Raw genomic sequence first — 22,277 nt, forward strand, 5'->3', positions numbered from 1 at the left:
TGGTTCTGTCTGTCCGTGTTGGCAGAGAGAAGCCACCCTGCAAAAGGCCACGAGGTTGACTCACCCCTTCTCACTCAGTCAGTTCCCGCTGACCCAATGGCATTTGTTGGACTGAGGAGGGAGTAAGAACCTCTGGATGTCCCCAGCCGAGTGTCGCCAGGGAGAAATCCGGTCTAGACACATCGACTCAGTATAGAGATGCTAAAACCCAGTGTATCTCACAAGCAAGCTGTGTGGAGTTTCCAGTTAGTTAATCACTCCAACTACTCTTTCTGTGCCAGTGGCTTTGTAGTGGTGCAAGAGGTGCAATAAGGGAACGCGTTTGCCAGCAAATTCAGTGACACTTAAACAAACATCCTCTTGGCCCCCGTTTCTGCCCGTCCTTTAGTCGCCTTCCTGAAGATGATGCAGACACGGGGCTGAACTCTTGAGGTTATTCCCAGCACGTAGCTGAACCAGAGCACTGGGAGAAGTGTGAATATCCTCTCTGGTGAGCAGGCTCACCCTCTTTTTGGATGCACTGTCCACTTGGACAGCCCCACCTCATCCGTCACACCACCTTCCCGTCCTTCAGAGCGATGCATTATTTTTTGACGTGGAGGTCTCTACCCAGAGCTCTTTCCCTACTTTACTAACGTCATTAATGACATAATGACCGCCGCTGTCAAGAAATGGGACTCCTGGTCCGGAATATGGAACAATATGGAACAATGCCGCTTCACGCTCAGGCACTCAGCTGTCATCGTGTCCCTTCCCCTCTACCGTCACCCAGTCTGGTGTCCCTCAGGCCTGGAAATTTGCACCAGCGGCTCTGCAGAGCAGGCCGGGCATTTCGCACGCCTCTGCTTCCTCACATGTGCCCACCTTTTCCTCCTGTGTATTCTGTCCTGGTGGGCGATGGAGACTTCAGCTATTGCTCTGGGATTTTCACACATCTGCAGAGGGGAGTCCCAGAGCAGCTTTGGCCCCACACCTCGAATGAATGGAGTTGCAAGGAGAAGAGATGTTCACACAGGGTTACCCTCGGCTTGCTGTCTCCTGCTGTGCTCCACACAGCCCTGATGCGCCCTGGAACCACGAAGGACCCAGAGCTCCTTTGGAGCCAACTGGGAGGGTGCAGATGCTGCTGTGTCGGGGCGCAGGGTGACAGACATCTGCAAAGCACCTTCTACAGGGAATCTTGCACTCCAAGTGCAGAGATCTCACTTCCAGCTTCTATTCCCAGCTCTTGCATGACCTGAGTCAAGGAACCGCAGAGCTCCGGGCCTCTGTTCCCATGCTGGCATGACAGCACGCTGACAAATGTTCCTGTTTCTCAGACCTGTCGGGTGGATTTATTGCTTTGCATCCGTAAAGCAGTTTGGGACTGAAGTGCTAATAATTTCTTCATCTATTTATTCATCTGGTGATATGACAAAAATAGGATGTTCCTATAGATTGAAAAGGCAGTGGGTGGAGAACTGCTGAAAACTATTGGTTTAAGTGGCCTGGAGCACTACACCGAACTCATGTCCACGTAACGTGCTTTATGAAGCACCGCATCTAGATTTTAAAGGACTGTTTAAACTTTATTGCCATCATGCGTGCTGCTTGCCAAGCTAAAAATACTACTGTAAGGTTGTTTTGACCTCATAAGCCCCACGGCTAGCTGGAGGTATTTGGAATAAAACTGCCTTACACTCCAGAAGACATCACAAATTTACACCGCATGAGTCAATTTACCTTTCACTATAACAATGAGTTAAATAGACTAGGACAAAAATGAGAAGGGGCATATGTGTCACCATAAACTACAGCTTATATTCACCTTCCCACTCCTTTTTCTTACTCTTTCCAGTAATTTCTTTTTCAGGAAACCATCCATGTAGTGGCTACAGTCAAGGGGACTTTGCAAGAAGTTGTAAAAATAATGTGTGTGTGTGAGAGAGAGAAACTGTGATAGCTTGTATTACCTTGAGCCTTCTCTCCTATGGTGCTCTTGGAAGACATTAGAAAACAACCTCTCACAGTAGTTTGGAGTATAAATCACGTTCGGAACAAGTGACACCTACACGCATCTCAGTTTGAGGCCTCTTGTGTGACCAAACAAACACATTTGACTCTTTATATTTGCTGCTCAGTCTTGTGCCAGTCAGCTGGGACCAAATGCTACATCCCCCATTTCCAGAGGCTCATCTCCCTGTAAAGCACTTCATTACCTAAATTTTGCTTGTTTCTTGTATGGCTGGTTTTTACACATTGTGCCAAGAACTGAAGAGCTGCCATAATTTACAGTATCAGCAGTCTGTTTCTTTATGAGTCCTGGTTATCTTTGATTTCAAGAATATGATATGTTTAAACAGGTCAGGTCTTTGAATGTACACATATTAACTGCTGTTTATTTAACTGTCGTCTTATAGGCTAGATGGTATTTGAGGTTAAGAAGTTTAAGATTGTATATGTATATATAAAGAGCTAATGACATGCCCCGGTGATCTTGTTTGTCATTTACTTATGAACAGGGAGTGAAAGGGTGATTTTAGCTGCAGAGGAGCTGAATCTGAACCTGTTTTCAGATGAGGATTTTCCAGACGTGTCCTTAGTTGTGGCGCACCCCCCTCCCATAAGCTTTCCATGTGCTGACTCAGGGTTTTGCTTGAGCCCCTTGACAACATAAGGAATGTGGCCAAGCTGAATGCTGACCTGAGACTTTCCTCCCTGCTCTGTTACAGCCCGTCAGACTCTCCACGCACAAACACACGTGAGGGTAACCAGGGATGCCAGCTGCGCCAAGGTAATCAATACAACCAAGGAAATCCAGCATTGCTGGAGCAATCCTTACCTGCATTTTATTTTCAGGGTGTCTCCCGGCGAGATGACAATTTGGTCTTTTGCAATGCTTAGCGTTGGTTTCTCAAAAAATTCTTCTTCAGCAAGACCTGACCCAAATAAAGAAGAAATCATCATTAGGCGAGCTATTCAGCATGGTCACAACAGGCACAATACAGCTGAAGCAAGCTTTTTGTTTTGTAAATAGTTCCTAATTTGGGGGCCCACACAGTGCTCGCATTTATACTCGTGCAATTCAGTTGAGCGTGGAGTTAGTCGTGAGATCCCCTTTGTTTTTAGGTTCCTTTATTCGTCTCTTTTTTTTCTAACACTGAGCACCTGCATTTCTGCTAATAGTCTTCCTCTTCTTTTTTTAGAGCTAGCTTTATTACTGAATTATTCCATTTCTAGGAGAACAGATTCATTTCAAATGGATTTTACATGCATATAAAAGTGTAAGAAGTCAGATCTTTGGGAAATAATTTGATGTGTGAGCTCATACGTTACATTTTAAGCAATAGGAGAAGAGAGAACAATAGTTCTGGGGAGTGACTCTGATTCACAACTGTGAAGCATCTGCTATATTAAAACCAAATCAAAAGCCTGCTGTTTTCCAAAGCACCGTTCACAAATACTGCATTTGAAGTAAATAGCAAGCTGCTTGCTGTGTGGGCATCGTGGCTGTGCACTGGTGTCAAGCTTCAGGGCAAATCTCAGTGTGTCTGGGACGGCATCATCAGTGCTGGGGTGACAAGGGTTGGCTAATGACAATGGTCTTTAAGGACAGTAATGAGAAAGGTCTCTCTCATCATAATCTGGCCCAGGAAACATCTTCTCGATGTGAAACTGTCCTCTGTGAGATGCATATCTGAGTGTACATCCACGACAATATAATTTTCAGAAAGTGAAATGGAGAAGAAGCAGAAGTGAGGTTGGCCAGGCTGGTTTCCTTGTTCAAATCCAAAGTAACATAATCAAGGAAAGGAGAAAACAGATAAGTATCTCAATTTCCAAAGCTCTGACATTAAAGCCGTATGTTTTCTTCACCCCCCCACCCCACTCTTCAAATCTGTATCTTCTCCTTTGCCTTGAACTTGACAAGCCAGAAATCTTTAGCTGGGCTTATAACAGAGGCATTATTCTCAGAATAGTGAAGATAGCATATCTAGCAAAAAGAGAAACATTATTAGGGTTTAACTTTTCAACTGGATGAAGCAGTGATTTTCTTGCCTCCCACCTTCCAACTCATCTCTTTTTTGCTGGATTTGAGTAAAATGCTCTTAGCCTGGCACATTCTCTCAGCATGGAGAGTGAATCACTCCCACTTTGGAGGCTCTGCCTTCTTCCGTGAGCCATTCAAATTCCCATCAGTAACTCAGCCAGTCCAACTAATCTCACGGTGCCAGAGAATCCTTCCCAAAGGGGATCCTGCCCTTGGACTCCTGTCCAAGACATCCTGACCCTTCCTATAGACCTCAGGCTGAGACTTTAAACTAGACCTGGCCATTTCTTCAGCACCAGAGATATATCCTGCTCCCCCCAGGTTTGCGTGACTGATGACACCAAGTCCATTGCAGAATCAGAAGTTGGGGTCTGACCAACACAAACTCCCTCCAGTGCATCTGTGTGACATTATTTAGCATGGCCCTACCTAAAAACTGCTATTACATGTAGTGCTGTGGAAGCAAAATAGCCAGCGGCGTCCAGCCCTGCCGTTCTCCAGTTTCTTTTAAGAAGTACCATTATTCCTAAACACATTCGGGATGACACATGCAGGGTGCAGCGTCACATTTAGCAAAGAATCAACAGAAAAAGCCCCAAACTCTGCAAGAGGAGACACTATCAGGCAAACACATCCTTGCACTTGACTCCAAAGTCCCTTCTGGTTTCTAGAAACAGCCAGTTCACAGTGAGCATGAGCTGAGCTTTGCCATCTGTTAGTTCATGGTGCTGAGGTATTTCAGCCTCTTAATACCATGTGCTGAGCTTTGCAAAAACAACCAAAAAAATGGCCAACATCTTCAAATATGTTTGTCAAGTGTCATTTAATTTGCGAGCTGAGGGTTGTTGGAGTCCTGTGCAGCTCTTCCAGGACGCAGCTACTACCGAGACTTCACCCAGGTGCTGCTTCGACTTAGCAAATCCTGGGCTTTGAAATAATCCTTTATTCCTTTCGTCTTGTGCCTTCCGTTGTTCTTAGGGCCTAGCGGGGGCTTAGCTGATGTCTTGAGCTGGCCTTTTGAATAGGCCTGAGTTTTACCTCTTGTGAGCAAGTGTGACGCGGTCGGAGGGGCCTGGAGCGCGGTGCCGGGCAGCTGGCACCAGACCTGAGCCGCTCCTGTGACCGCGCAGCAATGCAGCCCTCGGGCTTTTGTAATAGTTGAGACTGTTTTTGCTAAGAGAAAGAAAAGTGTTTTTCAATTATTCTGTTTATACTTCTGAGCTACTTCTTTCTCAAAGTTTATTTTGGCTTTGGGAGCTGAAGAGAAGAAAAAGCAAAGCGTAACTTCAGTGCTTTTCTACGCCATGGAGGACAAGAGGAGAAATTCCTCTGCCACACACACGTTTGATCGGCGCTGCCAGGTGACAGAGGGTTTATATAGACACAGTGTGTGCCCTTTCTGCCACATCAGAGCCAACTGGGGAGAAAAGTTTGAGGGCAAAACTGAGGGAGTAGTGGGGGAAAAGCTTGGGCTGTGCTACATCAGGACCCTAAACACCACAACTGGCAGGATGGTGCCTCACAAAAACTTTAACCTCCTGTGGTCCCTTTAGAGCTGAGCTTCTTTTGGAGGCAAAACTGGGCACAGAAGTAGATACTCTTTAGCTTGTACAAAGCCTGAGTCTTCTGGGACATTGTGTGCAGGTCTCTTACTTGCTGATAAACTCTGGATTGCAGGAGCTGTGAAACGCAAGCAGGTGTGATCTAGTTCTGGTAAGGGCAAAGTCAACCCAGCGCCGGCAACCCATAGGAAAGCAGCGTTTAATTACACCATGTAGCTTAGTGGCAGATCTTTTCCTTCTTAGAATGAACATGAGTGTTCACTATTTTAATGTATTTCATGTCAGTTTTATGGCTTGAACTGATAAATGCTTCACAGTTCTCCAAAAAGGTTTTTCACAGCTGCTCTGCACTTCATATAAAAACTCTCAGGCTTAAAGACTGTCTCCCTGAAGTAGGACTTTGTGGTACACTATAAAACCAGGACCTACAACCTGGCCAGGGTGGGGTGGGAGACGCAAGTCGTGTTGAAGCTAGCGTGTTCTGATTTCACAAATTACAATGTCCAGGCTTGAAATAACATTCTCCTCTTGTCTGCTAAATAATTTTGCTCCTGCTCTATGGCTACAAGGGTCATAAAATGAATAGCCAGTACTCGCACCAACCATGTCATTACCATAGCAAAGCCCGGCAGAGGAGCAGGCGCTTGGCAGGCTCTGCTCTGCAGGACGGTGCATTGATATAAAGGCTGGGGAAGCAGTGGTGGGACCATGGCTGTCCCTGCCGTGTTGTGCATGAAGCCAACACTGCTGCTCGGTTCGGCTGAGGAACCTGGTGCAGCATCCTTCCTTGGGTCCTTTGGCGTGGATTGAGATACGATGTTCCTGCCCTCAAGTACTTGCTGCCAACGCAAGTTGACTACAGCAAGACCCAGGGGCGTAGAGTCACCAGGCTAAAGACAACCCCTAGAGAGAGCCTCAAGTCAGGACGCACCTTCTCTCCAGGGCCTCATTGCACCATTTTTCATTCCAAGAGTTTATTCCTACCTTCAGTTTAGACTTTAACATTCCACTCTTGATGGTGAAAACCCCATACGCAGCATAATCCCGCAAGTCCTTGGGAGTGAAATGTGAAAGGTTGACTGATACATTATCCAGGGAAGAAAAGTATATTGAAAACGTTTTTTTCCTGGGATAATCTGATTTTGCAGCAGAGCCAACATTAAACATGGGAGGATCCACAGGCAGAGGGTGATGTGTGACCTCCCTCACATCTCTGTCAGATGATTTCTGACTCCATCTCCCTTGGCTGATGGAGTTCTCTCCCACACTAAGTGAACGCCTGATGTTTGTGTTGGGACCATCAGTGAACACGGACAAAAACTATTTTTAATCTTTGTTTCTTATTGTAACAGTCTTCCTTCAAGCATCCTCTGAGCACTGTAACCACCCAGTAGCTACCCCAAAAAGAGCACTCACAAATGCTTGTGTGATTGGACGTCTCGAGGTATCGTACGTAGTGACAGCTAGCGTCAATATGATCTCTGATGAAGAGATCCACATATCCCTTTTGGGCACTGCGGCACACGGAGGAGGGCAAAGCTGAAAGAGCAGTAACAAAGAGCACCTAACCTCTGCGTCAGATGGCAAAGAAATAATTGCTAGGCAAACCGGAGACTGCTGTGTTGACAGCTAAATGAAGCAGGTTAGACAGAGGCCCTGATTCCACAAGGACTCAGGCACACAAATAGCTTTTTGCACATGATTGAACTCCAGGGACTATTCATGTGTGTGAAGTCACTCTTGTGCACAGAGCTGGGCCCTAGGACACATCAGGTCCCATTAGAAAGGACTGGAAGTCAGAGTTCTAGAGTTTATTTTAGTGGAAGAAGAGAAGAGGCATATACACAACATTTTAAAACTGTTTTGTTCCCTGCTGGCAATAGATTGGGGATGCTTTTGTAAGCTGTGCTTACCTTAAAGCATTTCTGAATCAGAACCTGGATTGGGAGCATAATCCATGCTCTGGAAACACTCTGGAATCACTGTGGGCCTTATGAATAGTGTGCGTGGCCCTGGTCACCAGTCACACGGTGATCACCAATAATTGGGATCGTGCAGATGAAGAGGCACCTGGGCTGCCTGCCAGGGCAAAGCTGGTGAAGCTCAGTCCTGCCCAATGACTTTGTGTCTGCAGCAGTAAGTGACATGAAGGAGAGACACTGCTTTCCTCTGAGCTCTCAGAGTACCCCATCACAGGCACACAGTGTGAAAAATGAACAGGTACCCTTTTTAGAGGGTATTTTCATTACTATATCCCCAAGGAAATCCTGTTTTCACTGGAATTAGAAAGCTCAAGGATTCATTGAAAAGCTGTGTGTGTCTAAACGAATGGCCTATAATCATTTTAGGATTTATTTCAAGGTTACCTCCTATGAAAAAAGAAGAGACAACAGTACTGCCAGCATTATTTTATCACAAGCCTTGCAATATTTGGTGTGTTTATTAAGTCTTCATCCCCTGGAATCAGCTTTCACTTGTTACAATCGAGTAATTTTCTATTATTTTAGAGACTTTAAAAGGCAGTAGCAAATAACTGAAAAGATCCACCTCCTTTTTTGTTGTGAATTTTGGTAGGAGAAGGACATCCACTTATTGATTCTGCTAGAGTCATGCATTGACATTAATAAAATCTCTTATGCTCTCTTTTCAAAATGCAAAATTTTTAAAATGAAATATTACTAGCATTGACTTTCCCAGTGAAGAAGAAGGGATGTTCCTGTGGTGAAGATCTTGGCTGTAAGTGAGGACCAGACCTCTCAATTTTCTTCTTTTCTGCTGGCTGGTGAGTTCTGCGTCAAACCACCTGATGGGAACTGAGTCAGTAGAGGCGCCAGAGGCCCCAGTGATGGGCTGCAGGTGGGGAATGTGTAGGTCAGAAAGGGTTGTTAGGGGGTAACTTATGCTCTAGACCTCATGTGGTTTGATTGCCTCTCTCCCATTTCTTTTTTCTCCTGATTTATTCAGGGAGTTGGTTTTGATCAGGTTATTTGCCTTCCTAAGCATCAATTCTCCATGTGTATATTGAGGATAATAATTTAACATCTCTGTACAGGTTTAAACCCTTTATCTTTCCCTGTGCTTTTGTACAGCACTTATTGTAGGGGGCTGTGATTCATTATCTGTTGCTGATACAGGCCAAAGCCCTGAAGGTCACTGGTTTATTCCCTGCTGAACTCCTTTTCCTAGAGGAGGAGATGGGGGGTTTAGACCCTGTCTCAGTTCTAGTGGCACACGAGGTAGGTTGCCACTTTAACAAGTGCTCCATGTGCTGGAGGCTGGTAGCCAAGCTATTATCCACATGCCTAGGCTGGGTATCTCACATAGTTATCCAAGATAACTGCAAAATCAAGAAAAATTACCCCAGAGCAGTGAGCAAACTGAAAAAAGGCAGATCCACCACCTTTGCAGAGGAATCCAAACCATAGACGTGTGACAACTCTCACAATTGGGGGATGAACCAGAAAGCAAGCAGATGACTTGACTCGAGTGGGAAAGAACAACCTCCCGGAAAAGCCTGCCCTTGGGAAGTGCATGGGAAAGTCCAGCCCTTGCTCTGTTTGCAGCTTGCTTCTCCATGGCACTGCGCAGGGACCAGGACCTCACCTCGCTTTGATCAACAGCCTGCTGCTCCTCGCTGCAGAATTATTTTTGAGGTTCAATGGCTTTTAAAGATTTTCTGTTTTCTTTGTTTAAGGGGAATAGTTACAAGAAGCTGTTGTTTTCCACCTAGAAATAAGCAGGAATTCCCCGGAGTGGTCTTGCAACCAAAATGCCATGTGTGGGCATGGAACTAGCAACACGTAGGCAAGAGCCAAGGCTTCCATTCTTACAGGAGCTGAAGAAGTTCATCCAAAAATAAATTAGCAATCACCAGCTCATCAGGAGAGATGGTTCTGGTTCTTTCTGGCTATTCAAACCCCAGTGTTAACCCAAGAGCATCTGCTGGCGAAGCAAGAGGCTTCATGTTTTCCTTGATTTTCCAGGCCAGAGGAGCTCGTATTTGTTTAGCTGACTCATGAGAAAGGGGAGTAATTCACACCCATTCTTCTGCCCTGCCTGCCGCAAATAGAAGTTTTGTGTAGCTCAGCCAGAGACAGTAAGTTGGGTGTATTTCTGGTGACAACAACAAAAAATTAAATCATTAGTCTCAAGCGGAGGAGACATCAACAACAGCCCAGTAAAAACAACTGCTAAGTAGAGTAAGTGTTTAAAGATAAGACATTGGCCCTGCTCTTGGGATTTGTTCCTACAAGGCTTTTCCTCACCCATAGATGCATCAGCATTTCCTGATGAAGTGGCACAGGGTCACTCTGGTTTCCTTCTGTAATCAGCAGAAACCCTTCAGCAAGGCCACCTTATTGCTCTGTGTGCTGACGCTTAAAACCCCCCGTGTCAATTAACAGGAATTTGTCTCTGTTTTTCTCTAATCAAAACATAACCTTTGGAGTTTGGCTACACCTGCTCAAAGGCAACTCCCTGAACATACAACGCCGTGTGCTTTCTCGGGTGTCCATGATATGGATCGCTGTATCAGTTGCAGATTTATGGAAAGAGGTCACAGAAAGCAACTCTAGGTCAAAATTGTTTGGTCTTTGGCGGCAGCAGCTCATTAATCACAGCCATTGTTTTCCCTCTGACACTGCAGAGTATAGAGTCCTAAGGAATGACGGAGATATCACCACCCTGTGCTTATGTTGAGTTATGGAGCGAGGGGACACGTCCTTTCTTTGTAGCTGGATGACAAGTGGAGAACTTAGATCTACAGCCATAAAATAAACATGAAATCTGGGAAAGGAGGTGGCAACATCTGCAATCATCTGCCATGCACTCGAGCACAGTTTAAAGTATTTAGGAAATGCAGTAATCTCATGTTGATGGAAAAAAGGCTGGGAACGTTGTTCTTTCTTGATCCAAATTATGGCAATTCCTCTGGGAAAGAGAAGACCTGGCACATCTCCATGATTAGCAAATATGCAGACCCAGTGGGAACAAGACACACACATAAAAAAGAGACCACACTATGTTCTAAAGACTTAAGGGGAAAAAAAACCCAAAAAATCAAAAAAATGTGAGGTATGAAACTGTTTTTGCCTCTCCCCCAACGTGGTCTCCTGAGAAAAGCTTTCGGGTTGCAGATGCAAGTGTTTCCAATGATTCCCAGACAGGATTACTTCATAGGCGCTCCAGACATAGCTCTCATTCTTCCTTGACTTGACCATTCTGAGGAGAGGGCACGTTCTCCAGCGGAGTGAGAGGAGGAAGAAGGGCACGTGTTGATCCCTTGGGTGAACCAGCGTGGGGACCAGCCCCTGCCCGAGCCTGGCCTTCCTCTGTGCTGCTGGATGTGCCCCAGGGTTCACCCTGCACTGTCACCACTGCCCGTGTTCTGCCAGCCCGTCACCTCCTCCCAGAGGACTCAGCACATGAAGACTTACTGCTACTCAGTCTTCAGATAGAGATAATAGAGCATTTATCTGGAAGTGAATCTAACCAAGATTTCTCCTTTCTGCAGAGCACTGGGTAGGGAAACAGGATGGCAGAAGGCCATCTAGATCTGCCTCCACTGGGTCCTTTGCAGGCTTCCCCGTGTCCCTCTGTCAACTCAGAACTGTCACCACAGGTGAACTCCTGGGAGCATATGTGTGTGTTGATGGATAGATAGATGGATATTTTTATTGCATATCTGCCCAACAGTTCCTCATAGCTACAGGCAGTAAACCATGGATCAAGTTATGACTCCAGCTTGTCAAAACTCAACATTCACCTCCCTTTAATCTAATCAGAATCGCTCCATACAGGGTAATTTGTATGCGGTGAGTGGTTACTTAGAAAGTTTCAGATGCTGCGGAAGGAATGTTTTAAAACTCTTTTAACTAAATTGCTGTATTATTTTGAGTAGCTATCAGCAGATTAGCTCATTTATCAAAGGTGACATGTAAGGCTGAAAAGTCAACAGCAGTAACTCATGGACTTCATGTGTGTCACAGCGCAGCACTGAACGCTGTGTTCGCTCACACATCAATGGGATTGGATTTGGCACCTCTCTATATTTCTTTCAAACTTATTTGTTTTGTACAGCTGCAAATAATGAAAGCAGTTGTTGTGCTGACTCCATTCCAAGAACTATTCCCCAACCTGCTCGTGTGCACAGAAAGGGTCAGTCACCACCGAAATCTATCTTGATATGAGCCAGGACCTCTCATGAAAATACATGTAGTAAATCTCTATTGATGCAAGCAGTTATTTCTCTCTTATACCTACCCAGCTTTAACATTTATACTGGACTTTTATCTTGGAATAAAGCAGCTGCCTTTATTCCACTCTCAGGATAAGAGTAAAGCTCTTGGACTGGATATTTTGTTTAAGAGCATGGACATCTTTTCAGTTAGAGCAGTAGTAGAAAAGTTTTCAATAGGTCTACTATACCTTTCTCATCTTTTTCTATTGAAGTGACAATAGCCATCAGATTTTTAAAAACACGCTCTTTTCTGTGTGGATCTTCTCTGTGTGCATATGATATGGTAATTTTATTTTATTTTTTACTTGTTAATCACATTATTGCATGCTTCTCAGCAGACTGGAAATACATATAGTAATTCCTATGCTGTGGGGGCACTTTTTGTCGAAGGAACGTGGTGCACCATGGTGGCAATATTAAAGCTGCTTGCAGGTCAGTCTGTTGACAAGGCAGGAAACAGGGAGAATGCAATGAGGTTTATTTTTCTGAAAGCAAGAAGTTGCCTTTATTTTAGCGTTTAGGAGGCAATGCATAACTTGTACATGCATCAGTTCATCATTTAGCCCAGCTGCCAGCAGAGGTCAGACTCCAAGTTGGCAACATCAAATATTAAGGAGGGATTTCACTTGGGTTCCCATAAAAGTTGATATCAGGGGCAACCATCAGTGGCCAAGTGAAATGTTTTTCCAGAATTCAATAAAATAATGCTGGTTTCACATGACTTGAAAATATGTTATCACAGAATCACAGCATCACAGAATCAACTGGGTTGGAAAAGACCTCAGAGATCATCAAGTCCAACCCTTGGTCCAGCTCCAGTCCATTGACTAGATCATGGCACTAAGTGCCATGTGGTTGTTCAGACACCCAGAGCTGTAGATCTAACCCAGTTCCCATCATCTTTACAGTACAATCATGAAGCAGCTTTCAATAATGATTTGGAACAGTCAGACTTGTTTCTGAACGACAGCTTTGGTACCATGGGGGCTTGGAAAATAACACTCACAGAAATTAAAAGCAAACAGATGAAAATGAAAGGTCCTCAAATTAAAGAGATTAGTAAATTAAGTTTCACTTGGCCATACTGCACAAATTAAAGCACTGGCCAGTATTAACCCAGAATACAATCCCACTTGCCACGTAAACATATATTTACATAGCTGTTGAGGGATGAGAACTTTGAAATTCACCTACCCTGGCTATTTAAGTTCTTAGAACATACATTAAACAGAGAAATTTTGCCTGGAATATAAGGTAATATTAACAAGTGACACAGTATCTCAAACCATTGAGTCAATTACATTATTGTACTGTATGTCAGCTTACCCCTTTGACAATAAAATATGTTGATAATTCATCCTAAGTAAAAGACTTTGGAAAAGCAAAAGACGGATACCCTAGAGAGACAGTGAAGTGACCAGAGGAGAGAGAGAAGTTATGGAATCCCTGAAACCCTGGTTTAACAGAAAGTATGTTTCTTTGAAAGCTTTGTGCAGTCTCTACCAGCATTCAGCCTCTGCCTGTACGTATCAAATGAGAGGAGGAAGCTCACTCATGTTCCTCCTCCACCATCTGCAGACTCAATCAGTGACTCCCAAGACTTTCTTCTAGTTCTGTCAGCCACTTGTGCATGAGACTGATGGAAAAACCCTCGAATTAACTGTACCATGTCCTTAAGCACTGTACAGTACAGAATGACCTCTGTGAGATCTGAAAAAAGATGTTTTAAGCCCATCTGATGGGAGTTACCAGGATATGCCATGTGGATCTGCTCTGGGTCCTGTCTTTCCTTCCGGAAATCTTTGTACATGGAAACTATTTGTTTGCAGTGATTTGAGTCAGTAGAGCCGGATGAGGGAGACTAACACAGCCCTTCATTTGTCTTGGTTTGCTGAAAACTGTCCAGATGAGACTGGCACATTGCTGAACACAGGAGCACGGGCCTTCAATGCATACAGAGTTCAGTAAAGAAACCTGTTTAGTGGCTCACAAGCCAAAGAATAAGGAAAGGTGCCCTTACATCTAAGCTGGTGGTTCAGCTGCACTGAAGACAAAAATATTTCAGTGCCACAGAGATGTTTGTTTTTAAGACAGCATGAGTTTACTTGCATGTTGTGAGTTACTATTTTAGTGTATAATTTGCTGCGTTCTTTGATGTTCAAAGTCAAGAATCAGTAGCTCAAATCTAAGGAAGGAAACAGTTAAGATACTAAATACATGCAACTAGATCTCAGTTTTGTAGCTTGACTCTGACATCTGGGATGTCAAGGATGCTTATATGGACAATTTTGCCTCAATATAGTTAGAATAGAATAGAATAGAATAGAATAGAATAGAATAGAATAGAATAGAATAGAATAGAATAGAATAGAATAGAATAGAATAGAATGGAATGGAATGGAATGGAATGGAATGGAATGGAATGGAATGGGATGGGATGGGATGGGATAGGATAGGATAGGATAGGATAGGATAGGATAGGATAGGATAGGATAGGATAGGATAGGATGGAGTGGAATGGAATGGAATGGAATGGGAGTGTTTTGTCAGTTTTCCATATCTCAAAATGTCAATATGGTTTAAATCCACATCCCCTTTACTGCTAATCTGGTTATTTGCCACCTTGTTTAACCCGAAGACCAAGAGCCTTTTTGCTGGGTGTGATAGTATTTCCTTGCACAGCATGCTGTAATGGGACCTTTAGCTGCTCCAATAATAAAATGTTTGTAAATCAGGGTGCTTAACAGAAGAGTTTGGAATCATGGGAGATCCAATATCAAGGGCATCTATTTATCTGCTTTTTCTGTTGCAGCTGGTAAGAGTCTAGGGAGAGAAAAGAAAATCTTCCCAAGGTTGAGTTATATCAGCCTGTGTAATTCATCTCCCAAAGGAAGCAATGATGCCAGCCCTATCTTTAGGAATATTTAAAATTAGACTAGATAAAGTGCTAGGAGATGTCCTTCAGAAAACATTTGCTGGTGACCTATATGAAGTAATCTCTAAGAGCTTTAGCTACCACATTTAGGCAGTGTTAGGGCCATGCTGTTGTGCTGAGATGGCCTGGCCTGGGCTCCAGGTCTCTTTCCAGACCTTTCCAAAGTGCCCATAAACCAGACCTCAAAAGAGGACTGTGGCTGTTTTCTAAGAAATGCAAGAGCTGGCAGAAAAATTTGGATGAGTTTCTACTGAATGATAAGAGGATGGCTTGAAAAACAGCCTCTGACCATGCTCTGTAGCTAAATCTTAGTATAGCCATCAAGCAAGGTGAGTGCCCACCAAATACTCGTGGATTAGGTGCTCAGAGACACTGTTTCTGTTCTTGGGCCACATGCCCCCAGGTTTCCTCCTTGGAGCCTTCCCGGAGTTAATCCAGCAGTCAGCCCTGCTCCCCGGGGCTGCCAACCTGCCGTGTAGGCAGCAGCGCACAAACCCTGGTGAAAACCGGCCAATATTTATCCTCAGGCCTTTTGCATAGTCCTGAATTCCTCCTCCCCATCACCCAGCCGCCTTTTCCAGGAAAAAATATCAGCTTGCATGGAAACGCTTCTTTGTCAAGAACATCTGTGTCCTCCTGTGTGATGAATCACTGACCTGCAGAAGGAGCAGGCCAAGGGAAGGCCACGAGAGGGATGGAGTTCAAATCAAAACAGGGAAGGTGGATGGCTAGAGACAAGCAGAGCAAAAGCCCACCCCAGTTAGCATTGTTTTGTCATTTTTCCTTGAGCTATAAATCCAGAAGCAAATGAGCCAGAGCCTGCTGAGATCAACTCAATTGATGCGCCACGCTAAACAGAGATTGATTTGATCAAATCACAGGGATCATGTGTCAGAAACATGTAAATGCTTAGTGTCAGTAAAATCTACTTGGTGGGGAATTACTTTGTTTTCTCAGTTTCTTAAGTTTACACGTTAAGAAGAAATGGGCTGAAACTGACTTTGGACTTCATGCTGGAATCTGTTTTCGATCAGCTCTGTGTTCTACTTCTGTCGGCTTTGTCTGTGTGCCTGTCTCAGGAGGTTTGCCTTTATTTTTGTTGGTTTGTTTTGAAGGGTGGGAGGTTGCTATTTTGGGAGACAAGATAAAAGCCGTTTGCTCAAGATGGGGAGAGAGAACCTAACGATCTTAAAAACCAATCCCAGCATCAGTTACATTTCTGCAGCCCCAGGCAGTGTTATGTTATCTCTTGCCTGCAACCTCCTTGGGTAGTTTGGCCTAACTAAGTCTGGAAGCTGGTTTCCTCGCTGGTTTGCATAAAGCTGGAAAGTACCAATCAGACCCAGGGAATTGGCTGCATTCATTTGTGAAATCCTTCTTGATGACAAACTCCATCAGGCCGTGGAACAGGGCTTCAATCGCTTCCTCGCAGCCTCCACCGCACCGTTACCCTGACGTGACCCCAACTTCTCCCTGTTTGTGAGGCTGCTCCGCAGCTGTGACATCATGTTTTTGATGGCAGGGTTTGGAGGAATTCTGCTTGTGGCAAAGCAGGAATCTGCTTCGAATTAGCACTGCACATATTTATCAAGTCTACGTAGCACGACTGCCTGTTGACAAAAGTCTCTTCTGTCCCCCGCAGGTTTCCGGATTAGCTGCCTTGACCGGCGAAAGTTTGGAGGAAAAGCAGTAGCTGGTGTCTGGGCGCAGCCTCCTGCGAGCCCAGAGAAGGGGCAGCAGGTGGGTGAGACACCAGGAGTGATGCCCAGAGCTAAACTTGCTTCTTTAGTGCCAGATCCTGACTTTTGCGGTCACTTTGAGGGGCTTGGCGGGGCGTCAGACACAAAGGGCTCCTTGGCCTTGCTGCAGCCCGTCAGCCAGAGCATTCCTGCTCTGACAGGTTGGTCAGGTTGCAGTGGATCGGTTCATCTGCAAGAACTGTGGCATGGGGGGGAAATGATTGCACAGCAATCTTTGAAACAGCAGATTTGTGCTGTGGGATCCTGCTTTTAAAGGTGCTTTGCCACAGTCACTTCCATGAAAATAAAACATTGCCAGGTACCCAGGAGCAGACCCCGTTTGCATTAAAGCCACCTACGCCGCTCAGCAAAAGCCAGGCAGGAAATTCTTCTCTCTTCATGTCTTAAGATCTATTTATTTATTTTAATTCCTGTTGTGCATAGGGATAAAACGCAAATCCTGCAAAGGTTTTTCTTATTATAAGAAGCAGCAACAGAAAAAGACTCATCTAAAAATAGCCAGCTATTTAGGGCAGCCCCTGGTAGTGGGAGACGCAGATTCAGAGGCTTGATTCCACCAAGAACGTGGTGTCTCCAGCATCCTACGCATGGATCTCACTGACAGGGTCATGGCATCGTTGGGTTGGGACCAGAAGCACCATCCTGGCTGGAGAACCTTTCCTGGAAAACTGCGTCTAACCCAGCCACTTTCTACACAGAATTTTGCCACAGCTGTTTCGTTATAAAACTCCTAACTGGTTCCGTTTTTACTATTGATTTCAAACAGAGCAGAAACAAGCACGACACTGTTTTCTTTTCCTAAAAATCTCACCTCTCCAGCCCAAGAGTTCATTGCAGTTCCTATAGACAGAGAAAACGTGCAGTTGCTCTTTAAACAAAAAAATTAGTTCTTGTGCCGGATAGTTAACAAAATCAACAATTATGACTCTAAAAGTAATTAAATGAGGAAAGCAGCTCCTGTTTTTGGAGCTCCCTTATGGCTACCTCTTGCAGAGTATCAGAAGCCCTGGTAAGAAATACTGGACTATATGAAAATGACTAAGAGAAAAGAGAATCATGAAAGTTAAGTGAGTACTGAATGAAAGGAGAGTGAAACTTTATGTCACCAAGAAAGAACAATTTGGATTCAGGAAGAGAAAAGTACCAAGGTGGGAGATAAACGAAATTGCAAGTGCATGCAGGCAGTTAATAAGGTTCCTTCCCATACTGAATCCACACACACAGCCTTGATTTGCTGCACTGGGGATTCAGAGAACTAATCCCAATAATGAAATCCAGGTCCGAGACACTGCAGGATAAGCAAACAGCTTATTGATGTAGAGCAAGGGCTGGGCTCCTTACTTGCTTCTTTCAGAGGTCTGTTCCCTCTCATCTTGGATAATCAGTACAATCTTTAATATGGCATGTGAATTTTGGTCTGGCAGATATGAACGATGTTACTGGGCGATTTCACCATGCGCTGAAGAAAATCAACAGGTTCCTAGTGTCTCCTGCCGAATATGGTGGTATTTGTGCATTATATAAATCAGGGGAAGAGGGGGAAGCAGCGCCCACTGCAGAGAAGCAGATCAATTGGAGAAGCAAGTATTGCGCAGTCAAATAAAGGTGGTTTTAATTTCTTTTCTGGATGTGCCATGAGGTTACGCATATGCCTGGATCTGCAAGACCAAGCCAAGATGAGACCAGCCACTAGTCTAGCCAACAACATGCAGTACTTTAACTCCAAGAAACACGCTTGTTTTCCAGCTGGAAAGGGAGCCTGACCATTTTGGTGCACTCGTAAACTATCAACATGTTTATATCAATTTAAAACAGAATCTTGGGGAGAGTACAAAACAAAGATGAATTTTCAGGCCGAGACCTCAGATGCCAAATTGTAAACCCTCGGCTAAAAGGTCTTAGGCTAGAAACAACTGCAGAGCATTAACTGCATAGCAGTGGTTCATACAGGAGCCATAAGAATAAAGATAGTATTTAGGAAAATTGTGAGGCATTTTGTTTGGGCTTTAATGCAAGGTCATAGGATATAAGCAGCTTTGGGAGAAAAAAAAAACAGTTTGAGAGTAAAAAGAGCTGTATGTCCAGCACCAATCCTGCAAATGTTATTCACAAAAGCTGTTGTGTTGATATGAATATCTGTGCAGTGGGAATAGTCCTCTGAGCACAAACTGCCTCCACCTTGCAGTCCAAGATAAAGAGATCGTGACACTGAGCAATAACACTGTAATGAAGGGGCAGTTCCACTGCAAGGGAACAGAAACTCTCGTGTGTTCACACCAGCATGGGGAAGGACAGCAGATCAGTTTGGGTATTCTTAGCTTGTTTGAGCTATTTTAAAATCACAAGTCCCTAAAACAAGCATTAGATCTGTTTAGCTCTTTAAAAATCCTTCTAAGAAGTTCTGATTGTTTATTTTTCAAAGAGCTTTGTTTGTTTGGCTTTTGGCCATGGAAACATAGTTCATCTTAAGAGATTTCATATGATTGTACCAGGATATCCCAAACCCATCACTCAATAGTCGGTTGCAGGGCTCAGAAAGCGTGATGCAGTTCATAGAAGCCTGACGGTGCTCTCCTGACGTGTGACCGCCCCACAGAAGTGCTGAGGTTTGAGTGCCAGCCCTGATTCAGAGCAGTGTTACTGCTGCACACTGGTCGATTTTTGCCTGATCTCCTCAGATACCTGTGAGCATCAATGTGGACTGTACAGCCAGAGTTAACAATGCCAAGCACGACCTGTTTACTGTTTGCAAATGCATATGTATGAGTAATTCTTTCTGTATGATTCATGTAGCTGTCTTTTTTGTTCCTTATACCAGCCATAGAGGTATTTTAGAAGGTGTGGTGTTTAATTGCTGCAGCGAACAAGGGAACTTTCTCTTTTCCCCGGTTTTTAGAAAAATGTGGGATGTTAGGAAGGGATCAAAGAGAAAGAAGGAAAATTTGTCACTTTTCCTTTGAAGTCTCCAGTTCTGAACTGGGTTAGAATCTTCCATGTGTCTTGTATGGACACAGACCCCTTGAAGCCAGTGAGTTGCAGCAGGGGCTGAATGCAGCTCTGACTTCCATCTCTCTGGCCTTTCCTGGGCAGCTCATTCACTGGTAGAACAAGATGCTTTGCAGCAGATCCAAACTGCCTCTTGCACTGGAAGCAGCAGTCCGACCTCTTAGACAATTCCCACTTTGCATGAAGTTTACAAGCTGCATTTAACAATTTAATCGTGTGGCTCCCTATACTGACAAGAGATCTCATTGTAGTTTAAAGGGAAAATAAATCTGCAGATGTGTCATTACATGGTAGAAAGATTATAGAGTTGTAATGCAGATATCTAGCAATAAAGTAGAAAGCAATAATGTAGGAACCTTCCATTTGCAAAATTCTGCAATATGCATCTGTTCCACTGATGATTCCTTAAATGAACATTTATTATTGAAAACCTGAATCCTGAGGATTTGGAGAATAGGAACATGCAAATCTTCTTTCCTGTTCTCATTAAGCCCCGCTTTAACTGTGAGGTTTAGGATCTGCAGCCTTTGCTGACCCTCCAGGACAGGAGGAGGGAGGAAGGGAAATCGCTTTGTATTCAGATCCAAATATAAAATCAGCTTGATGTTCTTTTCTCCCTCATCAAGTGATTCACATTCTTCCCTCCAAGTTCCCCCAACACGGCAAAATCAATGCACTTTGGTGAGTCTTTAATGCAAAGTCTAACAGAAAAAGTAATCCAAGTACCAAGTTGAATGTTTTTCTATTTAAAATGCAAACAGGATAAAATCTGCAGCTTTAACTCTTCTGTTTTCTTAAAAGATAAGACTGCTCACCCCAACCCTGTGCGCGATTCGGCAAAAGAGAGAAAAGTGCTTTCAGTTACAGAAGACTCTGTCTGGTTCTTGTTCCAGAACATGGTGAGGCTCCTCCTGAACCTCAGAGCTGGGGAATCCTACCCTGGCCACCCTCCATCTTCAGAGTTACATCTAGTTTGCTGTGTCATGAGCTGTTCTTCCCAAAGCAGAGATCAGCTGGTGGCACCTCCGAACCATGGGAAGCTTAGGAGGGCAAAGCTTTGGGCTGGTGCTTTGGGTGGGAGTGAATTTGCACCCCTCGCCCCCGTTCACAGGGGTTCATTGTGCGTATGTGTCCAGCCTTTCTTCCCATAATGCGCTTTCATCTCTCCCCATTTTAAAGAAACCGGTGACCACTCCACCCTGTCATACAACAACTGTAGGGCTATTTACCACTTTGAAAGGAAATCCCATGTCACAACCCTAGGAGCACAAGGAATAATGTCCGGAATTCCTTTATCTGTGACTAGCCCTGGCACACAGTCTCTTTCCCGTCTCTTAAGTATACACAAATGTATTCTTTTGTCAAGGCAGTGGGCCCGGATTTTAATGATGGTTTATTAAGGACAAAAAAAAAGCTTTGGCAGGACTCAAGAACAAACGTTCTCTGACTTTAGGCCCTTTTGTTCTACAAGGTGAAAAGTGACTATAAAGAATAAGGAAAAATGAATCACTGGTCTTTGCCCTCCATAGTAAATTTGACCTCCACTGTTTTGACACTACCTAAAATTGGTGTCCTGGGCTAATCAGGGAAGTAATGTGATAAGTCTCTCTCCGTGACTGCTCTGCATGATGATTTTGTTTAAAGTGATCAAAATGACTCTTGGAGCATTGCAATTTTTTTAACCCTTAGCTCATGTTTCCATACCACATTTTGCCCAACTGAAGGCCGTGCTTATCTTACCAGCTTGCGGAGTGGTGGAGTAAAAGGTGCCAATGGACATTATCAATTCTGAGGGCAGTGTTCCCCTTGGATGGGAGGATGGGGAGGAGTGAGACGTGCCATCTACGTAAGTTCCCCCTGTGTGTGCGGGGCCGGAGCTCTGGCCGTTCCCTGCAGCCGCCAGACCTTGCAGCACTGCGGTGTGTCCTGCTCGCGCAATGGAGAAGACCAGGGGCTCACATGGCTATATCTGAGACAGCCTGGCAGATACAGGGCATCTCTGCATGAGCTGGGTGCCCACAGGGTTCCCCATCACCGTCCCCAGCAGTGCCGGGTGCCTCTGCGGGGGCAGCCGAACCAGGTGCTCCCATTCGCCTCCTTCTAGGCCAGCAGAACAATGCAGGGTGCAACCTGCACCATCAGCTCCAGGAGAGAGGGGAGGGAAATCTATAGTAGGAAATGGCTGGGAGCGAGGAAAATGCAACAGAAATATTGGCACCAGCAGTCTGAGGGAGGCGGGGGCGGCAGGCGGGAGAAGGAATCTTTCCAGGAAAAGAACATTTGTATCAGATACTTCCAAAAATAAAATATCATCGTGTCGGAGAAACGTTCGAAATATTGGCAGGGCTGCTGGCTTGGCCCACAACTCTTTTCGTCACTCTTGCAAATAATTTTCAAAAAAGTGTTTATGGTCCTTCACTTTTGAGTCCTCTCAAGCAAAAAGAAAGACACATGCCAACAGGGGAGCACAGAGCAGCCCCAAGTGATCCATGGCACCCTCTTCTCCCTGGGTGGTGATATTAGAAAGCTGCAGCCTTGTTGCAGTACAAATAACTCACCAGCTGGAGTTTACCGGCTCTTGTATTTGTATTCCTACAGCACACAGGCAATGCCAGATGTGCTGTCCCTGATTCACGTATATTGTGTTTGATGTCTCTCATCAGAATCAACCCTGGGCTAAATCCAGAAACTAAACTGTTTTTAGCAGAGATAAATATTTAGGCAAGTCTGTGGTTGGCAAGAACTT

The 22,277-nt window shown here is 44.6% G+C and overlaps 1 protein-coding gene and 1 long non-coding RNA gene across 3 annotated transcripts in view; one reads left to right on the forward strand and one right to left on the reverse strand.

Moving 5' to 3' along the window:
* Window positions 1–22,277, reverse strand: part of LOC102087545 (vascular endothelial growth factor receptor kdr-like) — a 131,187-nt gene that overhangs the window by 92,573 nt on the left and 16,337 nt on the right. For both annotated transcript variants that reach the window (XM_005512832.3, XM_021279989.2), the window contains exon 2: window positions 2,822–2,918. In XM_005512832.3, the coding sequence (XP_005512889.2) occupies window positions 2,822–2,918 (97 nt within the window). The remainder of the gene's footprint in view (window positions 1–2,821; window positions 2,919–22,277) is intronic.
* Window positions 16,404–22,277, forward strand: part of LOC135580727 (uncharacterized) — a 75,225-nt gene continuing 69,351 nt past the window's right edge. Inside the window, exon 1 of the long non-coding RNA XR_010475739.1 lies at window positions 16,404–16,505. This is a non-coding gene — a long non-coding RNA (uncharacterized LOC135580727). The remainder of the gene's footprint in view (window positions 16,506–22,277) is intronic.

This window comes from Columba livia, chromosome 12, assembly GCF_036013475.1.
Source record: "Columba livia isolate bColLiv1 breed racing homer chromosome 12, bColLiv1.pat.W.v2, whole genome shotgun sequence".
NCBI lineage: Eukaryota > Metazoa > Chordata > Aves > Columbiformes > Columbidae > Columba > Columba livia.